The sequence below is a fragment of the Drosophila teissieri genome, chromosome 2L, assembly GCF_016746235.2.
Source record: "Drosophila teissieri strain GT53w chromosome 2L, Prin_Dtei_1.1, whole genome shotgun sequence".
NCBI lineage: Eukaryota > Metazoa > Arthropoda > Insecta > Diptera > Drosophilidae > Drosophila > Drosophila teissieri.
In genome coordinates, this window is record NC_053029.1 from 10,196,122 (window position 1) to 10,222,039 (window position 25,918).

General features: G+C 45.2%; 2 protein-coding genes across 5 annotated transcripts in view; one reads left to right on the forward strand and one right to left on the reverse strand.

Moving 5' to 3' along the window:
- LOC122626257 overlaps window positions 1–24,370 on the reverse strand; it is a 31,936-nt gene extending 7,566 nt beyond the window's left edge. The window contains exons 1-10 of one of the 4 annotated variants that reach the window (XM_043806449.1): window positions 24,334–24,363; window positions 17,106–17,216; window positions 14,167–14,573; window positions 13,256–13,428; window positions 11,985–12,050; window positions 10,812–10,952; window positions 10,380–10,509; window positions 7,252–7,388; window positions 3,365–3,509; window positions 47–306 (exon numbers count right to left, since the gene is read on the reverse strand). In XM_043806449.1, the coding sequence (XP_043662384.1) occupies window positions 47–306; window positions 3,365–3,509; window positions 7,252–7,388; window positions 10,380–10,509; window positions 10,812–10,952; window positions 11,985–12,050; window positions 13,256–13,428; window positions 14,167–14,573; window positions 17,106–17,169 (1,523 nt within the window). In that variant the 5' untranslated portion in view covers window positions 17,170–17,216; window positions 24,334–24,363. Of the gene's footprint in view, window positions 1–46; window positions 307–3,364; window positions 3,510–7,251; window positions 7,389–10,379; window positions 10,510–10,811; window positions 10,953–11,984; window positions 12,051–13,255; window positions 13,429–14,166; window positions 14,574–17,105; window positions 17,217–24,282 lie in introns of those variants that run through there. The other 3 variants (XM_043806450.1, XM_043806452.1, XM_043806451.1) reach the window with 3 other exon arrangements.
- Window positions 1–25,918, forward strand: part of LOC122626256 — a 73,393-nt gene that overhangs the window by 19,519 nt on the left and 27,956 nt on the right. Inside the window, exons 5-6 of the mRNA XM_043806448.1 lie at window positions 20,361–20,588; window positions 21,404–21,543. Of these exons, the coding sequence (XP_043662383.1) occupies window positions 20,361–20,588; window positions 21,404–21,543 (368 nt within the window). The remainder of the gene's footprint in view (window positions 1–20,360; window positions 20,589–21,403; window positions 21,544–25,918) is intronic.

Below are 25,918 nucleotides of genomic sequence, written 5' to 3' on the forward strand. Positions count from 1 at the left end.
TGTCGTCATCGACTAAAAGTGAAACACAGCGAAACTGTCTACTCACCGCTTCAAGTCCGGACTGGCGGTGTATGGCGCCGAGACCTCTTTAATTTTCAATACGATTATGGCCGTGATAAATATGCAAATGACATTCACGACGGTCAGGCAGGCGGACACGATGCCGTTGATCAGGAACTCGGTGGGCAGGTAGTTGGTGTAGATGAAGGGGTATGCGCTAGTCGAGTTCATCGCCTCGTTCTTCAAGTGCGGTATCCGCTTCTCCGGGTAGATGAGCCAAATGCAGGCCAGTGACCAGAAGAGACCCTGCAACACAGCAAAAAGTGCAAGAATATGGGTGAGTGGGTGGTTAGCTGTGACTTTGAAGCTCCAGTCCCATGGTCATGTGTGTGCCTCGGTTCGGGGTCATAAGGTCGCCGCGTGCCCAGTTCCGGTTAGATGGCGCTCCCGTTGGCATACCAAGCAGTGCCCTTGAATTGCTCCAACTTTGCGGCATGTGTGGGCGCCACACTATCGCCCCCACCACCCCACTTACACCCACCACCCACTCGTAGATAGAACTCCATTGTCGCATTTTCAGTTCGTTCTTCGTTCAGCCTCTTTCTGCCATTCGCCTTCTGTATTTTTTGCGATTTCGCTCTGTATCCTTCGCATTGCTATTATAAATTATAATGACTCAGCACATTGCTCAGCAAGTCCGGAAGTGCGTGCCTTTTCTATATAAGCCCACGTACTATTGGGGTCACAATGGCGAACGATAAGCCATCTTAAAAAAAACGTTCTTTACACTTTAAAGTTTTGTAAGTTTGTGTACAAAAATGATATCACTATAAGTTTATATTCTTCATGAAGGTGAATAAAAGTATGCAGGATTTTCATATTGAAAAAATGTAAGATATGTAAACAAATTGTACAAAGATCATTTCTTTTTTAGAATTTACAATTCATTATATAAATTCATTATGCTGCTAGTGAGCTAGCCTCTGCTGTGGAATCCACAAATCTGCTGGAGTGTGTTTGTTTTTCCATTTGTGTGCGAGCTCATGACTTTTCTTTTGCCCGACTTACTTTCTATTTTCGCTATTATTCGAATTTACGACCGTTTCTGGGTAAATTATTGCGTGCTCGGATTTGAAAGTAAAGGCGCTGCAGACCGACCGCTTTATGGCATTGGAGTTCATGTGCATGCCACATAAATAAGCTCGCTGGCAATTTAATAAGCCAAAATTAAGAGTTGCAATTATTGCAGTTTACTTTCCCAGCTGGAATGTTCATGTGTACCCAGCACCTCGGGCCGTGAAATGTGAGATGTGAAAGGCGAAATGCGAGCAGTTGGCGAGTACTGGAAATTACTCATACGCTCCGTTGGCCGCGACACTGCCTTAGGGCCAGACAGCAGGCAATTAATTGTAACACGCTCCTTGCCTCGCTGGCTGAGGGCAAAATGAGGGAAAAGAGCTGAGAAAACATGGACAAAGGTTGCTCCATCGGTTGTTCGGTTGTTCGGTGCGTGCCACTGATTTATGCAGCTCATATGTATGCTATACTTTTCGCAGGATAAGGACGCGAAGTTGGAGCGACACTTGCACACTTGCACACTTGCTCACTCGCAAACTTGCACACATGCTCGACCGCAGCTCGGGCGGCATGATTAAGCGATTTCAGCGCCATTGTTTTGGCCGCTTAAAGTTGGGGCTATGTGGAATGCCCCTTCCTGTTGTCCATAATTCGCTCCTTGCATCATTTTGTCATGGTTGTGGAACACACACACACACACACGCCTCCCGGCGGCGCCTTTGTCCCACTGTCACCATTGATAAATGTCAGCCAGCCGGGCTGTTTGTCTGCCAGTTTGTGTTTTTGTGGGGCACTTGGCCTGCCGGTTCCTGTGCCTTTTTCCTAGTTTTTGCATGCACTTCCCCTATTCTGGGCCTCGCACTTGCTTTATAATTTTACGCAACATCCGCCAGCAGCTTGGGGATTCTGATTCGGGTTCTGATTCAGATTCGGATTCGCAATTTGCACTTGAAAATTGGGTCGAAATTTATGCACTCGTTGCGGTTGGTGGTAAAACAGCTGAGAGCCATCTTCATACCCAGACTTTGCTCTGCCTGCCTGCTGGACAGATTTATGGGCGAAAGTTTTCGGGCAATGCACTTCAGATTAATCAGCAAATTGTATTTCGGCCTAATTTATGGTGAAACTCACTCGAAGGGCCCAAAAATATTAGCCAAGCCCAAAACTTCCAGCCCCGCTTTGCATTTGGGTCTTTAAGTGCGTTACTTTGGCCACTTGGAAGTTTCGACCATGTTCAAGCACATACTATATATACGAGTATAAGTATATCAATTTGGCCTAAAGCGATGATCATCGATGGTAGAAAATTCGAGCATAATATAAATTGGAATTGCGCAATTTTCCATTCGACTGACCGACCAAAGGTTATACACATATATATGCGATTGGAATGCTAGAAGCCCGTTTCTATTCGCATTTTGAGGAATGCTTTTGGGCCTCTGCATGGCCATAAATATTGCTGGCAAAGTCATTTCCGGCACCTGCTCACTCATGGTGAAACAAACATCCACTGCGCAATCGTCGAAGCCAGAATCGAAGCTTTTCTTAATAGCATGCTAATGGGAGGAAAATTGCCATGGCGAAGCCGCTTTCAAGGCCAAGGAAAATCACTTATTAAATGGGCTTCTGCGTCGCCATATACTCGCATATGTATCATTATGAGTAAATATGAGTTTGAGTACTCACATACTCGTTTTCCTGGCTGCAGGTAACGGATTATCAATTAAGGTAAATCGAAATGAACACTTTATAAATATTATATCTCGGTGAAGGCATGTTTTCGTGTGTTTAAGGACTTTCCAGTTTGTCTGGAAAATCAATTTCGTAATTGAGCAAACAAGCTGTAGCTTTCTGCAGCCACTGGTACACAATTTACCATAATAGTACGTTAATTGGCTTAATTAATTTCAAAGTGAATGCCTAATTGTTCAAGTTTAAATTCGAATGTAAGGCTGTAACTTTTAAACTTTGGAAAAATGTTACTTCTTAGGTCAAGTATTTAAACAAATCAGTTTAGACTTTAGAAGTTAACAGAACTTTAGGCATTGATTTAAAGTACTTATTTTATTTATTATGTATTATTTAAGTATTATAATTATATAGGTTTATTAGCTTAATGCCTTAAGGCTTATTTTGAAAAGGCTTTGTTCTAGTGACACTCTTTTAATATAATATTTCCCATTTCTAGACCTCCGAGATGACTTATTTTCGCTTCCCCAGATATTTGATTTAATTTATGATAATTTGTCAGCACTATGGTGGTTGGGGGGGTGCGGGGCATACTTACACAATTGACGACGGGCGGGAGGAGGGAGGCGGAAATGGCGACCCCGATCAGCGGACCGGCGGAACCCTGGAGCAAGGCCACGGCCACGCCCGTGCCAGATGTCAACGCCCACAGAACGCCCATCCAAAGGGCGCGCACATTGCCCCTGCAGAAGGAATAAATTATTGAAAAATCAACTGTGAAAAGGCCATCGAAATATAGAAATGTAGCAATGTAAAAATGTGAAAATTAATTAAAAACCAGAACAGCCGGCGGATGACAAATGCCCGCCCAGCAGCTAAATGCCACAGCCATTGCCGAAAAAGGCGCCAAATTAAGTCGCATCAAGATGGATGTTTGGATGTTTGGGCAGCCAGGCGACTGAAACTGTGGCAGACACTGCTTATCTGGCGCTTGGTGGCGGGGTCAGCAGGTGGGCCAAATGCTTCACTTTCGTGAAAGCCAGGTGATGCCATCTTTTTTCTTTTCTTTCACTTTTTTTCTTCATTTTTTTTGTGTGCTGGGGAACCCAGTCAGCCACCAACGAGCCGCCCATTTCGCGGAGATTTTTTGACACTCGCGCAAGTTTGTCAAGTGTCAGCGGCTTTGTTATCGCTTCCGCCAAACCGGCCTGGTCGCCCATGGCATTTGCGAGTCAGGAGTTAGAGTCGTTTAATGGTGAGAAATGTTAGCAAACTTTTCACTGCGCCCCGACCTTATACCCTTCCTTTGGGGTCTTACAAATTGGGCCGATAAGTTCACTCCACCTCTCGGCTTCGAGTTGAGTCCCTGATTAAACATAATTCCCAACTTCAACCTACTGGGTTGAGTTGAAACTAGGCCTAAGCTTAACGAGAAGTGGTATTAGTACTAGCACTTGGCATCTGAAATTATCACTCATACGCAGTGTGGAGCTGACAATGTTGATTTTCCATATTTGATCTATTCAACTTTGTTTGGGTAGAGAGCACAGCTCACAAGCTCAGTTGGATAACCATAAATATGTCTGTTATCTTCAATGTTTAAGTGCTTCAGCACTGACTTTATGATTATAATTAAAAACAAGGTCCACACTAGTGCCTTATCTCGAGATCCCAAAATCCAAGCAGGCTGCAAGGGTATTCTAGACTGTGGCCATGCCAAGTTGCGTAACTCGCTCGTTTTTTGATTCATTCGCCTCATTTGTGACCCGGACTTTTGCCTATATGAAAAGCCGGGATTTTTACCTGGGACCAACTTTTCACTGATTAATGGCGCTTTTACTTTGCTTTCGTGCGATTTTGCGCCACCGAAAGTGTGAGTTTTATTTATGAACGCCGCAGTTTGAGTTATACAAGTATTTAACTTTTATGCATAAAACAACTTTATTATACGTCGGCAATTTACGCTCAATTATGGCCACCAACATTAGGCGAGTCCCGAACATAAATTTGTTGCAGCAAATTGTTTATGGTGGAAATTCGTAGATTGAAAACAATGCAAATGAGGCCAGAACAGCATCTAGATTGGCTTGATGTGGGTACAGATTCGAGCGTTGGATAAAAAATCGTTTAAACCCTTCGGTTTCTGCCACTTTCAGTGCATATCAATGGCGAAATGGGAAAACGCCCAGAACAGAGGCTCTGCTTTTAATTGCGATTTATTTAACTAAGCTGACCATGGGAATGTTCGGTTTGCTCTGCATTCAGAATGTAATAATCAACAGAGCTCGTGTGGCTATTTCCCCACTCTCCGTAATAAAATATACTTTTAGCTACTGCAAACTAGACAAACTCCAACCACCTTGTGTATCCTCCCACGTCGCCATTTGCACTGATTATTTTCGCCGGTTTGCATGTGGCATGTGTGGCATCTGCCGACTGCTGCAAGTGTTGCAACTATGTGGGCGTGTCGACACGCCCCCGCAGCAAAGTGGCATAAATTTAATTTGGCTCGGTGCGGTTATTTATGGCGAATAGAGTGGGCCAAATGTGTGGGCAGTGGGCTGTCTAGTTAAAATAGCAATGCACTGTGTGGATTTCTATATCAATTTTAATGTAATTAAAATTGCAACGCAAAGCATTTCGGTCTTTATTAAGTAATGAAACAACAAGTAACGCTGTCGCCCGAACTTAACTGAAATATTCAATTAATCTAGCCCAATGAGATGCATACACGAGTGTGCATGGAGTAGAGGTCCTTTGAGTGAGTACCTTCTACTTATGTGGGCGATCCGATCCGATCCGATCCGACTCGGTCATCACGACTCCAATGGAGCGAATGACAAGGCTGTATTTTCACGCGCCACGTGACACAATTATTGCGGCCAGTGAGCGATGACAACGGGGCGGATGAAATGGTGGGATGACCATTGGAAATCCACGTTGATTGCATGACCGACCGGTGACGGTGATGGTGATGGTGATGGGCACACGCAATCTGGAGAAATTCATTATGTGTGTGCCTATTATTATGATGGAGATGGAAATGGAAATCAAGATGGAGATGGAGATGGAGTGGACAGAGCCACTTGACTGGCCTTGGCCAACAATAAAGCACTCGAATGGACCCAAGGCACTTAATTATAGAGATAGGCCGAGATATATACACGTACATAAGTATGTATGGAAGTATATTTAGATGTCAGGCCAGAACAGCCAACCAGCCGAACATCTCGCATTGTGTATTATTATTTTAACAATTTATTTTGTGCAATTAACACAATTGCCGACACACATTCATTTCACGCAACTTCCGGCAAATTCTGTGGCTGAGCTTAATTTATTGTGCTGCTATTTTGGCCGCCAGGGGGCGTGTGTGTTGTGTCCTCCTCTGAGCCCATTGTGGACCTAAACTCCAAGCCCAAACCCAAACCCAAGACCAAGCCCAAGCCCAAGCCCAATGCCAATGCTGGAGGAGATTTACGCAGACGGCGCGTGGCGACTTAAAGATTTCTTTGGCAAAAAACGATGCCGTAATAAATGTGTGCCCATATATATGGACTCAAGTGACTGGGAAATGCCGGGGAAATGGGAAATGGGGTGTTTTTTTCTAGGGGAAAGTGAAAGTGGCAGTGGAAGAGTGTCCTAGAAAGCCTTGCAGGCGCTCTAATGAGCACACGCCTCACATTGCTGCGGGGCCCTAGATTATTTGAATTATTTGCAAGTAATTTGTTACATTCGCACTCATAGATTTAGCTGCCGTCTTACTGCGAGGCAAGTGGCTGTGCCAGACACTGGTTAATTAACATACTTAATGGATTTTGGATTTTCGACAAACTCCTAATTCACTTTCGAAAGTCGAGGGATTTGAGAGTCGCCTCCCCCACTCACTGCATGACTCTGCAAAATGAATGACTTGTGATATAAGGCTTCTTAATTACAATCGGAAAATTCACATCGTTAAGCGGCTGTCTCTCCCTGCATCCATCAAAGATCTAAAGAGTTGCTCACATTGTTCCCAGAATTCTAGCTCATACTGCGTTTTAAAGTGGCAGTTTCTGTGAAGGGATATAGATTGCCAGGATAACTCTCTATTGGAGTGTCACTTGCATACCCTGGGCTCAGCTATTCCTTTGATGTCTTCAACTAAACAGACAGCATTCGTTCAGTCTGGATTTCCGACTCACTGGAATGTTTTTGGGTTCCCAGAATTATGGCAAAGGCAAATCGAAAATATGTCCTAATTAAATTCTACATTGAAATGGGAAATACCAACGTTTGCGTACACCGCAACTACTGCAATGTCGTTCATATTTGATTACAATCAATATGTTGGTGGGCCTGCGAGGGAATTAATTTATGCTTCCTGGCGGTTTAGCTATTTGACTCGGACGTGCGGCATTTGGCGCAATCTAACCCAATTGTTCGGCTCGGCCTGATTGACATTGATGTGGGGCCCATTTTGTGGGGCTGCTCAGATGGTCTTACCTGCCGCGCATCTCCTCCGTGGGCCAGTCGGCGTTCTGGCCCCAAGGCATCTCGGTGGTGCCCAGGATTAGGCCGAAGATGAAGCCAAACACCAGGGAGATAAACATGCCCAGTCCGAGGCAGAGAAAGCCAACTCTCTGGAAATGTACAAAATGGCAAACAGAAAATGGAAAACGGCAAACGGAAAATGGAAAATAGAAAATGGCAAATGGCAAATGGAAAATAGAAAATGCAGAGCCGAAATTAGGGGCGAGACAGCGAGTTAAATGCCAAAGGAGCCCAGCCAACGACACTTTAAGCGATAATGCCGCATACTTTGAAGCGCCAAGGAACTGCGAGTAGATTCGTGACATGTTAACCCAAATTTGCAGCCACGCAACTGCAAACTGTTGTTGGCAGCTGCACACACAAAAGAAAAGCGCTCTAATGTCAGCCACATGATGTCGTCTTGCTACTTCAACTTGGGTGGTTTTCCTGTGGGTGGTGTCTCTCCCTCATTTCCCCCATTTTCCCTCATTTTACGAGTCAAACACAACTGCGGCACACATATAAAGTAACTTGTCTTGCGGCTTAAAGCACACGGCTAACAAGTTGGAAGGATGCTGCAAAATATGTGTGTTCGCACTTGCCACTTGTAAATGCTTTTTAAAGAGTTTGCACAACAATTTCAGTGGGGTGTGAAAACTTTTGCTTATTTGTTCGCTCTTCTATTTGCAGGTATGCATATGCATATTAGGGTGTTAACATAATTTCAATTAATAGAAGTGTACTACAAGTTTAAGTTATGAATGGTTTAAAGGCAACATTTGGTACTATAAGGTAGATAATGATTCTTTCCTTTAGAAAAAGCATAAGTGCTTCCCAAGAGCATTTGAAAGAGGGCAGCTTTAAAATTTGCATGCGAATGTGAGCCACCCCAATGCAGCTGCACCCACACTGCGTATGCGTAATGCGCAAACAAATTACATTCATGTGCGAATCAACTTTAAATGGCGTGCAAATATTTGCAAAAATCGCAATTCAATAACTCGGCTGGCAATATGTGCAAAGCCAACTGGTTTTCACTATATTATGGGGATTCCGGTGCAGTTTTTTCCTGCCAATTATTTTTAATAGTTGACCATCAATTGTCACTGGCCCCATTCGATGTTGCCGTTTTTGTCATCGTTTGTAATTGGCATTTTTGTGTGAAATTGTTTAAACACTTTTGCATATGAATTTTGGCCACAAACGGTTTCTGCCTGGTTTTTGCGTATTTTAAAAACATTTTTCCCTGGCCATTGTGCACTTCATGGAGATGTAATGGAATCAAAACAACTCAAGTTTAATGAATTAACAGTGTGCTTTCAATATTTCATATCGTATTTTATCGGCTCAAAATTAAAGCCAAAAGTATCAAATTGAAAAAGTTCCCATACATATTGATTATTTGGCATTAAATAGGTAAATTGAATGTAGCTGGCATCTGGTTTGTGACCACAACCTATGGCCACTGCTGCCTGCAGATTCCACTTCCTTGCTGGGTTTATCAAAGATTATGATGACGCAGCTGGAGCCACTTCACAAAGGAGGAGGCGACAAAAAAGGTGCACACTAGCATGTGTTCGCACACGAATATATTCATTTCAATTAAAATTTAATTGAAGTACACGACGCAGGTGTCAACAGCCAGCCGGCAAGACACCTGGAATCCTGAATCCTGCATCCTGAATCCGGTCTCTGTGCCTGCTTGTGTGTATGTGTGTGTTAGTATCTGTGTTTGTGGCCAGGAGTGCGGTGGAAATTGTGTCAGCAGACAACAAGTTGCCCCTGGCGCAGAAGCACAGAGCCGTCTCTTCATTAGAAGTGGCAGAAATGATGATTATATAGATCTAAACCTTATATTTTTATTTCACTTATTTTATTTATTGTGGTCCTTTTTTGTACATCCACCCATTTACCACTCAGCTTGCACACTAAGCTATGTAGCTGGGCTTTCCAGAGCACAAACCGCCGTCTTTGATGCGGGGCAAACTATAGACACAGACGTTCTTATCTCGCAGCATAAGCCCTTGCCACTGCACCACTGCACCACCAGCCCGCCACCTGGCGGTGACAATTATGACACTTTGGAGAGCAGCTGCCGTCTGGCGACTGCAGTTAAAGTTCAGTTTCATTGGCTTTGCGCTGAATGCGGTCCCAAGTGCTGCGTCCTTTAATTCTAAGTAGCTTAACTTAGTTTTCAGACTGTCATCAGGCAGACTTTATCAGCAGGAACAAACTGATTGCCGGCCGCAAGGTGGGCTCTTAAGCCCAGTAATTTACAGCACCAGGCTTTGTATTATGGCATTCAGCGAAGTTCTTCCTTTTCTCCTTTTTATTAATTCCCCATAAGTGCGGGAATAGAAATAGTTTGCTATTCAGGCAATGGAATGTGCCAGGTGCTTATGTGTGTATCACAAACACTCGCTGGCGTTGCAGCCTCATTCAATTTGGGCGGAACAAACATTTTTATATTTCACAGGGCCACGCCCTCTTCATGAGTGAAGCGCCGTCGTCAATAAACAATTCAGCAACTTTGCCATTTACCACCACACCGCAAAGCGATGCAAATTTGCAAAACAGCAGCGCCATGTCGCGTTGCATTTGACTGGAATTGCCACCAAAAGCAGCCCCCTCATATTTCTGGTGGCTGCATGCGAAATTTGACAGCTGGAATACAGGACACAGGACACGCAGGACACGGAACACCGCGGACGGACAGGCGCATAGCAATTTTCGGTGCAATTTTTTATTATTTTCCAAATGTCATTTGCTCATAAATCACTCAAAAGTACCACATAGAAGCGAGTGTTGACGATTTCATTTAACGCGCTGTGAAATGGATTTTTGGGTGTCACCACCCACCCACCCACACACCCACCCACTCAACCACCCATCCATGCACTCTGCGCTTTCCCTGACAACTATTTTCACTATTCCATTTTTCACAACACTGTAGTGTATAGTTTGCGCATAGATGTATGCATGGCTTTTTTCCTTTTTGTTGGCCGTTTTGTCGGTGGTTTTGAATGGCTTTTCGCGGAGCTACACAATTTGCTGTTGGGGCCAAAAAAAAAGCGACAGACATAAGGGGAAACTGCACTTACCATTAGTTCTTTGTCGGAGATAATTGCGCCGAATGTTATCGACATTACGGGACCCATAAGCGGCGAAACTAACATGGCAGCCACTATATTGGGGGCATTATTCTCCACGAGGCCCAGGGCGGCCAGGGAGCTGCAAGAGTAGAGCCCCATAATGATTACTTTTACTGACCTCCACTGACCCACCCCGTCAGCTGGTGGATGCCACGAAGCTCATATTGCGAACCCTTCCATTCGCCACACTGATGAGTATAAAGGTGGAAATCCCAGGGATTTCATATTCTACTTAATATCCTTTGTCTGTTTTAGAGCATATTTCATTTAAAATATTTTTGTTCTATATTAATACTACATGTTCTGATCTGCATTGAACTTTGCTGTTATAATACCTAATATTTGATTAGCTTTATTTGGAATTTGGCTCAGTGTACTCACTCGGCTGTAACGATTAGCAGCAAGTAGTCAAAGGACAAGGATCCTCCGGCCCGAACGCCATCCACCACCTGTTTGACTGTCAGTTTCGACTTAATTGATTCCACGAAATTGTTCCACTTCGAGGCATCCTCGGCTTCCTCGCTGTTGCAAAGCAAACAAATGCAGTTGTGTAAGCAGCGCGATAAAATGAAATGGTTTTTTAAAATGGCCCACAAACTGTGCCAGCTGTGCACTTGTATTGCCAATGTATATGGCTTTTATTTTCTGGCTTGCAGTTAAAAAGGATGTTACTAAAACAAACGATTAGAATTATACACAGATAACCTGCACTTAGGTGTGCCAATATCAAGTACACAGTTAGCTAAATTGATTCCCGATTTTATTTACCTTGTGCCTACCGCAAAACCCAGCCACAAAATCCCAAATTTGCCTGCAGTCTGCTGCTGATTAGAGTGCGGCTCTAATAACCCAGCCAAAACATCGCCTCAATCATCGCCCAAAAATAAACCACAAGCCAACCTCAATTACGAGCTCATCAGGTATGCACACAGGTGCTTCGTTTTGTGCCCTCCGACAATTGCCTGCCAAGAAGTCATCATCGGGTGTGTATATCTAGTGACGACTTCTGCCATTTGGACTCAGCTCAGTCTCATAAAATGGATGCATTCAAACCGCAGCCGGCAGCCAAAATCGCAGATACCTAACCCATACCCTGCAGCCCATGCAAATTTCGCCATGTTCACTACTCAAACCGACGACGATGGCGAATACCCCTTCCAAGTGGCTCGTAACTCTGGCCCAAGGCTGTAATAAACTGGGACCTGTGCCAAGGCCTTCGAGGACCTCCAAGGACCTCCCCCCTTTGGGCCAGACCCAGCTAGTCGTAAAGGGAAAAAAGGCCAAGTTGCGATATCTAGTGCCAGCAGTCAAATGTCACGTTTGCAGCGAAAGTGAAAGAATTGTGCGAGTGAAAGTTAATGAAATGACTGCCGCCTTTGACACGTTCAAGGGGACACCTGAAATTAGTTTTTAACAAAGCGACAGCTGCGGACTCCTCACAAAAGGACCTTCTCCACTAACGGCTCCGCACAAGGCCAGTAAATACAATGCCACATGCCACCGTAACACAATGCCCGTGCCCCATCCAAACGCAGCGCACATCTATGCACTCACCTGTAGTCGTCTCGCATGTTGGCCGCATCTGTGATGGCATCATAACTAACGCTGCACGGCAGCACACTGCGGCGAGAGTGCACAGAGAAAAATAATACATTAATTGGGTGCTTAAACAATACCACTATGTTAGCTTGAACCATTAAATACGGGCTACGCTTTCTAATCCCTGAATTTACTTCTCAATATTGCATTCTGAGATATTGCTTTCTATGCAAGGGCATTCAAAACTTTGGTCTTCTTTTTACCGAAAGTTAGCCGAGGCTTTCCCACTGTGTAGATACGTTTGAAATTGATATATGCGAGCGCATATCTGTAAAACAAGTCCGCTGCCGTCAAAGGATGCAGTGCAGCAGGGAACATGCCGGCTGACATCGAGATCTCGAGATGCTCTGGCTGCCGAGCTGAGCCTGAATTATAGATTACACTAGTGGCACTCAATCAACGCAGGGTGCATTCCGGCAGCTTCGTTCTTAATTGAATTCCTGCGCATATTAATAAGCTTAAGTCGCACTTTGTCTGGCCACTCGGCTCCTTGAGGTCATGGAAACATCTGCTGTTTGCCTTCTGTCTTCTGTCTTCTGCCCAGTGCCCTTTGCTCCTTGCCCTTTGCCCTCCGACTGGCTCAAGAATCTCCCTTTCATCGGGTCACACCTTCAACTGCATTTTAATCCCCCTGCTTAATGCCATTAAATGATTATCACACCTACTTTTCCCGCCTCCACCACTGCAGATACTTTTGCTGGCACTCCTGCTCTTTTGCTTGTATATACATATTAAATGCTACTACTACTTAGTTGGGTTCATTCATTGTTCGTTGTTCGGCTCTATTGTATTTTGCTTAATTTAATTACTGGCGAATTCCACTCGAGGGCAAAGTATACTCGTCGTATACCGGTTGTTTAACATTTTTGCAAAAAGGGCTTTTAATTGGATTCGTTGTAGCTGTAAAATTGCATTTACATTATCGAGAGCTATTCTATTCGGAATTTGGTAAGCAGCACTGCAGCTGCTACAGGCAATCAAAATGCAGAGCTCAAGGACCTTGGCAACACGGGAGTCCTTCGGTCAGTCGGCTAGACTCCTCATCTTTCTGCCATTTTATTGGAGCACCGGAGACACTGGATGAGCTCGACCAGCTGTTGCTCCTGGTTCCCAGTTCCCAGTTCCTCGCTCCTAGTTGCTAACTCCAAGCTCCTTAAGTTTCCCAACACGTTCGGAGTTTGGCGTTCGTTCCTTGCCCCCTTCGCCCCTTGAATGTCTCAACTTACCTGACACTGGAATTCAATTTAGTGCCAATGCCCAGTTCCGTGAGGCAGTGCAGCGTCGTCTCGCAGGGGGAGCCCGCCTGCAGCGGAAAAACGACGTGATGGAAGTATCCCTTCTTGCTGGTCGTCCAAGTAACGTGCTCAATTTCCAGCTTGACAAGCAGCTCCTCCAGCACCTGGCCAAACGGGGAAAGCAACAGCTTAGGGTGGCATTTTCCCAGGCTTATAGCTTATGGCTCTTGGCACATGGCACATGGCCTTGGCATTTAATTGGATCGGCTGAGTGTGATTATAAGTATATATACTCGTAGTCCTAGAACTCATTGCTCCCTGACTGATTGACGATTTGTCCCCGCGTTCGCTGGCCTGGATGCACCAGCATCCATCAATCTTCTGGGGCCCAAGCAGGCCGACTAAGCCACCTCATTCATCAGTATAATCTGCCCCGAGATACGATTTGGGCAACCTCTTACGCAACCCGCCGCTCGAGTCACGTTCTCGTCGAGCTAAGTGCATCCTTACAAGCGGAGCAACAGTCGTTGTCGCAGTTCCAATCGCCACCGCAATCGCAGGAAAGCACTGAGAGAAACGGTGCGTGCTTCTATAGATTTCTACCACAACTTCTTGCATTATTCTTAAACTGTCAACATATTTCTACCGATACTTTCCAAATGCTCCACTATATGCCTATATTCATTCTCTTTCCTGCCTTCTGCCACTGGTAATTGCAATGTTTTCTTCTCTGTGCATGAATCGCACTCACAGCTGGCATCGAAGCCATGTCCACCACTACCACCACTCCTCCTTCGCACAACGCACACGAAAATCAACGTTAAGTGCTTGGGGAAGGCATAGAGCTCTGCCCACTTGACCGCAACTGCTCCTAACTCCTAACTGACCATTGGACGACTTACCTTTTCGAGCGGCACCACTAAATTACGTTTGTCCATGGGAGCACCCATCGTGGAGGTGTCAGCTGGCAAAATCTGGACTCCTGTGCCTGCTCCTCCTGCTCCTCCTCCTCTTCCTGCTCCTGCGGCTCGCTTGGCTCCGCCGCCGCCCACTTGTCCGATGCCTGGGCCACCGCCACGCCCACCGCCCCCGCCACGCCGATACTTGGGCACATTCTTGTCACGTAATTCAACTTCGAGTCGTAGTATTGCGTTGTTATTCTCCGGAAGATTGATGTTCAGATTATTGTTGCCACCTCCACTGGCGGGTGCAGCGACCGCAGGATGGCCACCATGGCCACCAGCAAGGTGTCCCGGATGGCCGCCAATGCCACCGACAGGCGTCTCCAGCAGGGCATTATTTGAAGTGCCTGGCATGGGTTAATGAAAAGGTGATGTGGTCGTGTACATAAACGTAAGCTGATTTGCCATTAAGCTGGACTCGTCGTCGGGTCCATGGAAGTGGAAATGGAAATGGATAGGTTCGATGGGTTGGATGGGTGGAATGGGTTGAATGGGATGGCAGGAGGTGATTAGGGTGCTTGGATACTCAGATACTCAGAATGCGAAAATGTAATTTCGCCATTTGGCATTGTTTGGAAACGGCGGCTTAATACGACTCTAATTAGTTAATTCACGGCAATCGCACTATTTATATTGTAATTAGCGTAAATTGTAGTGATATTTTTGGATCCAGTTAAGCGCTTAACAAATATTTGGTTTTTCGACCGCAACGCTTATTTCAGCTTCAAATTACGCTAATTAAATGGCCGGCTATCGCGAACAAATACCGCGTGTTGTTATGCAATTAAATGGATGACTTGTGCTTAAATTAATGTTGTGGCCCCCAAAAAATCGACGAAAGAGTAAGCTAAGCTCCACTTGTGCTAAATAAATAAATAAATAAAGTGGCGGCGAAAAATCAAATCAAAGTCTACATAAAAACCACACAAAGGATCACAATTTATTATGCCAGCAAGCGGGGCCAGACAGACATCGAAATGTAATATAAATCCCGCCACATTGACAAATGCCAAAATAAGGCTTAAATGCGCTTAGGCCAGGACTTTCAGACTTCCACTTCCAGGACCCTTGTATGCCTAAGTCTGTGTGTGCGTGTGTGTGTGTGTGGGGATGTCTGAGTTTGTTTCTCATAGTTTCTCTAGTGGCAAAAGTTCCACGAAGTCAGCACTTTGCCCAGCAGCCAACCTGGCCAGCGATGGGCATCTTTGCCTATTTAATTCCGGCCGTGAACATCTCCGTTTCAGGTCGTCATGGAATCGGGGGATCCGTGATTTATGTCTGACACCTATGAGCCGAACTCTGCGGAATTTCCCCCGAAGTGCATGTTATTTTTCGTCCCTGGTTTCCAGCCAAGTCGTTTTGTTTGCCCAAGTGTTTTGCACTCTTTAAGCCATTGCCAGTGTACCAGAGTTTTTTGTCTTCATGCAGTGGAATCTGACTGTAATCTGGCACCGAAATTGGTATACCCTGTGACCTACTACTTACTGACTCGATTATGTATTGCACATCAGTTTACTACTAAGGATACTCAGGATATTTCTTTGTAGTATTTATGTTGGTGCTGACCTTAAAGGCAACTATTTCGTTTGTCATATTTGTATTTACTTTTTGCTGTTCTGCTGATATGCGATCAACTTCTGGCCAGGGTGCAAAGGTGATTTATTCTTTTAACGACATGGAGCAACTTCGTTCACGCCCCACTCGGAGGCCCAAGGACACCAGTCACCAACCAGGACACCAACCAGGACACCAACCACCACCCACCTAGCATCCACTCTGTGCTCATCAATCCGGTTTGTGCTCCATTGTCATTATCAGAGCGGCGCTGCCATGGTGACAAACTAAATTAATGATGATTCCCTTTGATGGCTTTTGGCAGCGCCTTGTTTCGTATTTAAATAAATATTTGATTAATGCTCTTTCGACGAAAAACGAAAAACGACTCCTACATGCCTGTTTTTGTCGCCGTATTGCACAAGATGCCATATTTCCCTGATGCCAATGCCGTTTATTTCATAAATTATATTGTTTTATGGGTTTTTATTGTGGGCTTTTTATCATCGCTGATTTTGATAAATGGTTGCTGCTTAGTGCTGAGTGTTGAGTTCCAGCAATTAATTCGTTGGTATCTAATATATACATATATATAGATATTCTGAGGTCTGTGCCTTCAAGGCACTCAGTACTTTTGGCCAGGACCAGGAACTCCTCTATTTACTCAACCAGTTGGCCCCCGCATTCCTTGGACCAATCTCATCGTGGCTAATTAAATTTTAATATTAAATTTTTGGGCTGCGAAATGTGCTACGTACGCTCGGCATCCGCTTGTAAAATTATCTTGGCAAAGTTTCCTTTCCCCTTACCCCTTAAAAACGTCAGAAACACCCAGAAACACCAAAAACACCAGAAACACCAGAAACACCAAAAACACTAGAAACGCCGAAAATGCGAAAGAAAAATCTACTCTACTCCCACGTGTGTTTCAGCTTCAGTTTCAGTTTCAGTTTGCCTCTGGCTTCAGTTGGTCCGCCGGGCTTCATACAACATTTATGGGCAGCTCTTAGGCCCGGAGAACACTTTTACGATGTCATAAAATAATTAATAACGCCACTAAACAACGTAATTACGCGCCTAAGCCCAATGCATACAGGTATCTCTGTGTGTGTGTGTGTGTGTGTGGTCTACATGTGTAAGGGTGTGGCGTTTGCATGTGGTGGTGCAGAGTGGGGGGGTGGGGCAGATTATGCGGTTTGCCGACGCCTAGATAAATGCTACAGTTTCGTGTAAACAAAATTGCAACTTTGTATTTAATTAGGCAGCGGCGCTTATTCAATTTGCCGCCCTTTTTTTGGGGGGGGAAGGGGGTGTGGCCCACTTACCGTAAATCAGCTCACGTTCGAAATTCGCCGTAGGCACAACGATTAGAAAGACCACGCCCGGCATCCTGATTTTGATGCCCCGATGCTGTCAAGGATACTGTCTGCTGGATGCTGCAAAAGGATATACGCCGTTTAGTAGCCTGACTAGAGCTAAGACATTAATTTCGAATTAAAATGCCCCACAAAGACTTGGCAGCCCAACTTGGCAGCCCAAAGAAGTTGAGATACTGGGCGCCTAGAAGTATGCAACACTTTGCTGCAGACTCGTTTTGCATGAGAACTCGGCATTATGCGGACTTTTATGCCCGGTAACTGCATTAGCATCTCTGTCCGGTTTCATTTTCGCCGTGGCCGCCTAACTTTCTCGAGTTAAGGCAACTTCGCACCGTTAATGGGCTCCGAAGGTTGCTGCTCTAAGTAGTTTGCATTTTGTTTGTGTTTTTTGCTGCATTGCTGCACTGCAGCATCAGCAGCAGCAGCACTTGCACTTTTTGAAGTTCTGGCATGCTGATGGCTGCCAGATTATCGCAACAATTTCTTAATCAAACTGCAGGCCAACTCTTTCGCAGGCAACATTCACTGCAGTATCAATAAAAGGTAAAATGCTTACGCTCTGCCAGAGAAAAGGGTAGTCCTGCAAGGATATTTGCACACCCAGAGTTCCGACTCCTCGAAATTAAAATGCCATTAGCAGCGAGGCGGGGAAAGTGCGATGCGAGTGCGATTAAACAGAGGAGCCGACAAGGGCGCCGGCTCTGGAATATTACTGCCGAGGGTTAACTTAAGCCCGAGTGCCCCTTTTCCCGCCAGGAGCAACACACACACACACACACACACAGGCTCATAAGCGAATAAGGACCTGAGATTTAATGGAGCTGCGATTTTTGCTCTCCAATGAAATCACTGCGGCACTCGAGGTAATCGAGGCATGCCAGCAAGCTGGAAATGCATTTTTTCGCTCGGATTTTTACTGAAGATCAGCATGTATTTCGGAAAAACATTCCAGACAGAAAAACATTCTGGCCGCCAATATTATGATTTCTTATTTACCTGAAATTATAAAAGGCAAAAGGAAATCCCCTTTAATGTACAATTTCTTCTTAAATTTGTGTAGACACAATCGCCAATCTGCTTGCTGCTTAACTATAATTTTTGGAGTGCACAAGGCCTCGGCGAATAAGGAAGTAAACAATGAAAAGGTTCTCAAGTGAATCAATATTTGAATACACCTTATGAGCAGCCAGCCCGCCCAGCTCAGTTGACATTTTCCGGCTTTCCCCAACACAAACCCAAACACAACTTTTCCACAAACTGTTGGCATTTTCTTGCTTTTTTTTCTGTTTGCAACACTTTACTTAAAAACTTTTCGCAGCAGTCCCCAAAACAAACGGCCTACTCATACTCATACTCATGAAGTGGAGGGACAGCAGGAGCAGCAGGGCCTAGAGCCCAATCCCATCCCGAATTCCATGGGCGTACTCCTGTCCCGTTCCGGATTTCTCTGCTTTTTTTTTTTTTTTGGTCGGACCCATTCACCCGGTTTCCACAAGCCTCTTAGGAACTTTCAAGCCAAACAACCGAAGCCACTTTGCAGCACGTTCACTGTTGCACTTTTTTTCTTACCACTTGCCATCTTTCATTTTGCGGCATATTTATTAAAAAGCAAGAAGCGCAAAAAATGAGCCAAGCCAAGCCAAGGCAAAAATCGAGGATGGGGGTAAATTCTTTTATATTAACCGAAAATATTTATTTTCTTGCTTACTTGCTGCCTTTTTCCCTCCTCCCTCCATTTTTATTTTATTTTTATTTTGTATGCGCACTTTTCTGATTAATTCCGTAACTATATATTTGCACAACTTGGGTGAAGTTTTCGCCGCGACCACTTGTGAAGAGCGCAAAGCCGGAGACTCCATCCTTCCGAGCTTTGCTTTCCACTTCTCCAGCCGGATTTCATCTGGCATTCTGGCATTGTCGATCCAAGTGTTTGTGTACCCCCAACAGCCCAACAATGGAGCCTGCCAGTAATTTGTATGAGTACCCGCCGTCGTCCCACTAATTAGGCCACCGGAATTGCATTAGTTTTCGCATTCGACAAAAATAATTACAAACTGCACTGGGGCACCCACAAAATACCAAAAAATAAACAATAAAAATAGAAAAGAAAAGCTCAGGCATCAAAAAGCCAATTCAAGTAGTCCAAGGTTTTTAAAAGGCGCGATGGGGGCCCATAATTACTTTCGATAAGTTTTTGGCCACACAAACCATAGTGACCGGTGCACGAGGCGACTTTCACTGTCAGCTTTGATTTCATGGTTTGCCACATTTTCCGTGAAGTTTTCCCCATTTCCCGGCACTACTGTGAACGTCTAGTGCCGTCTTAATTAAAAGCGCTAATTGGTTATGTCTGAAAGTCGAAGAAAAAGGCGAACTCTGCAAGTCTAGCGCCCCTTGTGGGTCACTAAACAATTCACAATTAAAGGTAACGCCACTCCTTTCTTACAATCAAATTGGGAATTTAAGAGCCTTGTGGCTTTGGCCATTCTGCAAAAAACACCCATTGACTTCAAGCTCTTGGGGCGAAAAAAAAATGGTATGAATATTTAAGCAACAAAAAGCCGGACTAACACAGATAAAGTTGCTAAAACTTTCAGACAACAGAACTAACAACCGTGCTAGGACTTAGGTGGACCAACAACCCACCGACCAACCGTCTATTCTAAGGAAAACGGCTTTAGCATAATGCATAATCATTTAAACAAGGATGTGCCAGGAGCTGAGTCCTGCAGCCGGGCATTATGACACACCCCGGTGCAGGCAAGTCCGGAAAAATGCCTTTTATGGCCAATTTGAGCGGGAGAAGCCTGGCCCGCAGCTTTAAGCCAGGCGATAAGAACAAGGCAGCCGAAAAGGTGGCCATCCAAGGACACTTTAAGCGCTCTCCTGCGTCGCCATACCAGGTGACCCCTAGTTCACCTAGTTCCCCCTTTTTTTCTCGTCGAAAATTGTGTATCTTTTGGCCAATGTGTGCCCAATGCCCTGTGGTGCTATTCACAGGAATATATTATCATTAATTTCGAATTATGAAAAAGTGGCGACGCAGCCAACGAGTTTGGGGCTCTCGGCTAGGCAAGCCACGCAAACAAATGGCTTAGGTGCGGGCATTAGGGTTAATACGGTGCTAAATTTGTATCCCTTTGGCGCACAGAGGTGTTAAGGACCTGGACCTAATGAAATGATTCCCCTTTTCTCTTTCAGCTTGGCCGTGTGCTGCGCAACTTCAACATCACCAAGATAAGCGATCTGGAGCTGATATCGAACTCCACCGATCGCCTGGACATCACCTTCCACTTCTTCGGGGTGAAGGGGGACTCGCAGCGCATCCGGGATGCCATCACCCGGATGGTGGAGCGCGGCAGGATTGGCAACTTCACGCTGGTGGCCAACTTTCATCACTTCGACGAGAATCCGCCACTCGGCTTGCTGGTGAGTAGCTGCTAGCTGCTAGCTGGTGAAAGCAATAATCCATCTCTTTTACCAATTTATTCCTACGGAATTGTGCGACTGAGCTTTTTGATTGGCCAGTATGAATTGAAAAGCCCGCCTATCTATTGAAATGTTCCGGTTAGCCTGGAAATTTCGAACAAATAAATTGTAAATTTGTCTCAGACATTCTTTCACTTTGCACTCTGGGGCACATCCATCAAGCGAAGGCATTCCATCATTGATTTTCGCCGAATGGTATTTTCATTAATTCGCATCCGAGCAGGCCAATGCGGCTATTAAAAGTGTAATAAATATACGGAGGCCCTGCACATTACCACCGACCCACATGGGTCACTGCCATCCATTTCCGATACATATTAAACAATAATTTATTAACTATTGAGGCGTGTGCCGGAATAAAAACATAATAGCCAATGTAGCAAAGTGCCGTGTTAATAAATATGCACATAAATATGTCAACAGTGTGGCACTTGACACTCGAACCGAAAACGGCAACGAAAATAATTATTTATTAATTGCGGCCAGCTCGCCCGAACAATTGGGCTCATCAGGCGGCCGGCAATTAAGTGGCATTAACATGACGAACAAGCCGCCGCCAAACCTCAGTGGCATGCACCCCCCCTCTCTACCCCCTTCTACCACCCCTCCCACATGTTTGATGGACAGGAAGACTGTGGCAAGCAAGCCCAGAGGACCACATCCAATCCCAAACCCAAACCGAACAGCTCGAAACCCGAAAACCGAACCACAGCCATCCAGTGTCTAATTAGTGTGACATTGTCTCCCTTTCGCAGGAGCTGACCGTCAATCAGCCGCAATCAGGAGTGCGCGAGGCCAGCGAGTTCATCATATCCTGCACTGCCCAGGGCTCATCCCGGATGCAGTTTCAGTGGTTCAAGGATGGCGCTGTGGTGAATGCCAGCAAGGCGACGAGGTGAGTGAACTTACTATATATATTATATTATGTTATATGTGCAGTCGCAGCTGCTTATCTCGCGAAGCCAGCTCGAAATGCCATAAACTCTGTGCCCCCGTAATGGAATTTGGAATGAGGAGTATCGGAAAACTAAGACTATAGCATAGAATCGAAGAAAATATGGGAAAAATCAATGTCACACTCGGCAAGCCAGAGAACGGAGAGAGAGAAGGGGAAATCGCGAGGGATGACTCTCGTCACAAGTGTTCAATTTGACTTTATGACTTTTACACATCAATAAACATGACATAAAAACGCCAGGCGGAATAAAAATGAAACGGCCAAAAAGGATAAATAAGTCAGGGCAAAGATAAAGATTTGTCAGTGGCGGCCATGGACGCAGGACGAAGGACGAAGGACGAGGGACATGTCTAACTGGGGAGTGGTGAGCTCAGAGCTGAGAGCTGTGAACTGGGAGCACGAGTTCTGGACCAGGCCGAAACCTAACCGCAGTAAGCCTAGCCGAATGATTGATCATAAATCCAACAGAGTGGGCCAGCCGGAACACATGTGTGGCCAACACATACGAATGGCATGCCCATTCCATTCCATTCCATTCCGCTCCGGAATCCCTCCGACTTCCGAGCTCTGACTCCACAGCCCCACAATCCAGATCCTTGCGGATCCACTTGGCTGGCGGCGGGGAGTGTGGGTGCATTACATAAAAAGCATATGGCCGTAACTAACGAGGGGCTGTTACTTGGGCGACTTGGCAGGGGTTATGAGCAGCTTAGCCCTTCCAAGAGCCACACCCCCCACACCACCCACTTGCCACCCACACCAGCCACGTTGCCTTGACAATTCGCCTTGCAGCCGAAGGCAGCGCACCACAAAGCTCAAACTTTAAATGTGTTGCGTGAATGGCAAACGAGCGAGCGAGGCGGAGGTCCTTTGGTCCTTGGAAAGGATTGCTTAAATGAGCGGGGCTCGCAGGGCGGTGCAGATGCCGATAGAATTCGCAATTCATTAACAACATTTTAAGCCTTGGCAGACCGGCTTTCGCTATTCTGGGACAACCAGTTTCTGGCGACTACATGTCACGAAACGTTGCCAAAAGTTGTTTTTATCAGACCAGAAATTTAAATTTCCTTTCTCCTCAAACGAGCTAAATGCTATGAGAATCCGTATGAAATGCATGGTTATAAAAGCAACTTAAAAATAGTAAAAAGACTATTTTAAATATAGATCTCCTTTACCTGTTATTCAATCGGCAGATGGCTATCAAACTGATAACGATGTGTTCTATTTCTATGCGCTATTCGAATAAAAGATTGCTCATCCAAACATTACCTTTCAAATAAATAAATGTATGGCCCCCATTGCCGCAAATCGATAACCAAATCTATTCTCGGAGCTCAGTTTTTGTTATCCAGTGAAGCCAACTATGCGTTTTCCAAATGCCAACTGCCACATGGAACATGGAACAATTCGTACCCTTTCATGGCCATTCCGCCAGTTAGCCCCATCCCCATCCCAGACTTATGATTACTTTTATGCATATTTGTAAGGATCCAGCACATGTACATGTAAATGGTATGGTATCCTTGTTTGCTGCAGGACCTCCACGTGGCTGGCAGCCCTTCCAGCTTCCATCAGTTTCAGTTTTGCCCAGTTGGCGTGGCCCACTTGGACGCATTGATGTGTAAAAAATGAGTGGCGTACAAAGCCGCAAACATGTGTTTCTCTCCCAAGTATTAGTAAATATTTTAACTAAAGTGAAGTGAGTGAAGTCATTCATTCGGACATTCACCAACTTTGCATTATACAAACGACTACACATTAAATCCGTCCGATGACTTTACTTTTGCGCACTAAAATAACCGGAAGTAAGTGAATTTTGAATGCTTGATTTCACCGCAGGGAGCTGTTCACTTGGCCAAATGCTATTTATTTTCGAAACACGGCCAATACTAGCCATCTACTGATTAGTTCCCTCGATGGCTATTTGCGAACAATTGGCACATTGAGACAGTTGGCTTGAGGCAGGTAAAGAGTAAACTTCTTGAAACTGATTTACAACACATGTGTTTCAGATTAATTAATACAAAATATGGTATAAGTTACATAAATAGTATCAGAAATTCCTTTTTAAGAATAGAAATTAATCCCTTCTGACCAAGTGTAATGAACCTTCTATTTAGATACCTTTAAGCCCGCAAACGGAGGCGTTTGGCCGTTAATCTATTGGATTGCCAGTCGCCGAAACTGTGACCCAGTTAGCAGATGTTTATCGGAAGCGCCATAGGCAGTAACCCACTTAATGAATGCAATTATTTTCCAATCACGGCACTAAGGCATCCAAAGCTGGCTGCCTGGCTGCCTTGCCTTGCCAAGAAGCCCACCAAACGTGGCTAACTAACCCCAAACTCCCAACGTCCCAACACAGGGACGTTGATTAACATGCCTTGGCGTTCCTTCCAATGGCCATTTGAAGGCGGTAAAGGAGGTACACACATGTGTGTAAAATAATCAATGGCTACGGTCATTAATTGCGCCCCGTAATCCTGTGTCCTTTGCAATCTGGGGCGAGGATTTCACGGAGTACAAGGCCGTGGCGCTGATTTAGTGGCACAACAGCAGTAATACAATTATGGGAGCTGCGCCCAAGCAAATACTTCTGATTAGGCCAGCTGCGATTGTCTGATTGCAGCTACATAGGGCTTAATCACTATTCAAAAGTATCCTTAATCGCTTAACTTGTTTGAGGTCCTTTTATGGTTGCAACAACACCACTCTTCGCTTACTCACAGCTTGCAGGCACCTTAAAAGTCGGAATCGAACTGAGTTAAAGAGTGAAAAGCAGCAGAGCAAGAACACTTTTTCCCACATTTTATTTGCTTAGCAAATTCCAGCTAATTCCATAAACAGGAGCTTGCTAACAAACTAAGCTGTGCTCATTTCTCTGACGTCTTTGACATCGATGTGTTATGTAAAAGCGGTACACAATTTGTAGCCAGCCAGCCAGCAGCCAACCAATTGACCTTTTGTGAGGGGAATTGAGATTCCTGCTAATATTAGCCTAACCCTAAGCACTTGCGTAATCTATATTTGTCCCAGCGCCATGGAGTGGAAGGGCTTGACTGCCTGTCAATGCAATTTCAAACCCATCTTCCCCATATCCTTGCCCTTCCCCTCTCCTTTTTGGCCCAAGAACACGACTTTGGCTGGGAAGCTAACGAAACTGTTGCAGTCACTTTTGGCCGTGCTCTAGAAATTTGTCAAACTTGCTTAAAAGCCAAAGCAAAAATTCAATTTCAGCAGCCATGCAGCGAGCAGTGAGCAGTGAGCAGCGAGCAGCCAAATTGCCTGACCCCAGCAGCCCAGCAGACATAAGTAAAATATATATCGTATATATTTTACAAATTGGCTCAACTCGGGGCAGCAGTGGTACGAAAATGGCAGCAACAAAGAGGCAACAACTGTCTTGACAATGCAGCGACGTCGTCGTCTAAGGACAATGGCATGCAGCTCTCGAATACAGGGTGCCAATCGAGAGGAGCAGCTCCCTTGGTCCATCGAGCCGCATGGTTTCAGCGTCTAATTTAATCCGACACAGCTTTCATTATCTTCCACCCCCAATCGCAGATTTCGGTTGCTTACTTTTGGCATATTCTCTCTAATAGCTGGCACCCTGTGTACAGCTGTTTGGACAGCATTGCAGTCACACTGAAAAAAACGCACTAAATATTTAAAATCATAGGTATGCTACTTTCCTCTTTTCTTAGATTCTCCTAGTCGCACATCTTTCCCCTTTCCCTTGAAGTTTCTCGCAGTGCATCAATTTCCCATGTCGGAGGGGGGTCACGATTTTCATTAGTTTCATTTGCCACAATGCGTCTGTCCGCCAAACGCGTCTGCTGAGTTCAGTTGCTCGGATTTGCTTTGCTTTCTCATCGTGGCGGGGTGACAATGGCACAATTAGTGACACCATCCCCGCCAATCCCCACCAGCACTCGGTTGCTTCAGAATTTTGGCATTAACTCATAACTGGCTCAACTCGCTGTGCAGTGTTTGTTTCCTTGTCCCGTCTTGCGATTCCGGCTGCTTGGCGCCACTTGTGCAATAAAAGGACGAAAAAGGACGAAGCTCCGCGGCTGATTGGACTGCTGGTGGGACGGGTATTGATCAAACAGTTCGGGCTGTCGGACAAGGCTGAGACCCACTTTCCCGGGGACGCGTGTTGCTCCAAAGGAACGCGATACAGTAGAACTTCCAACTGTATAGTACAAATTCGAAAAGAACTTACTAAAGAAGCTAGAAAGTCTTAGATGAAATAGATCAAGCTTATTACAGTAACTTCTTATTCTTATTTCTTATTCTTATTCTTATTCTT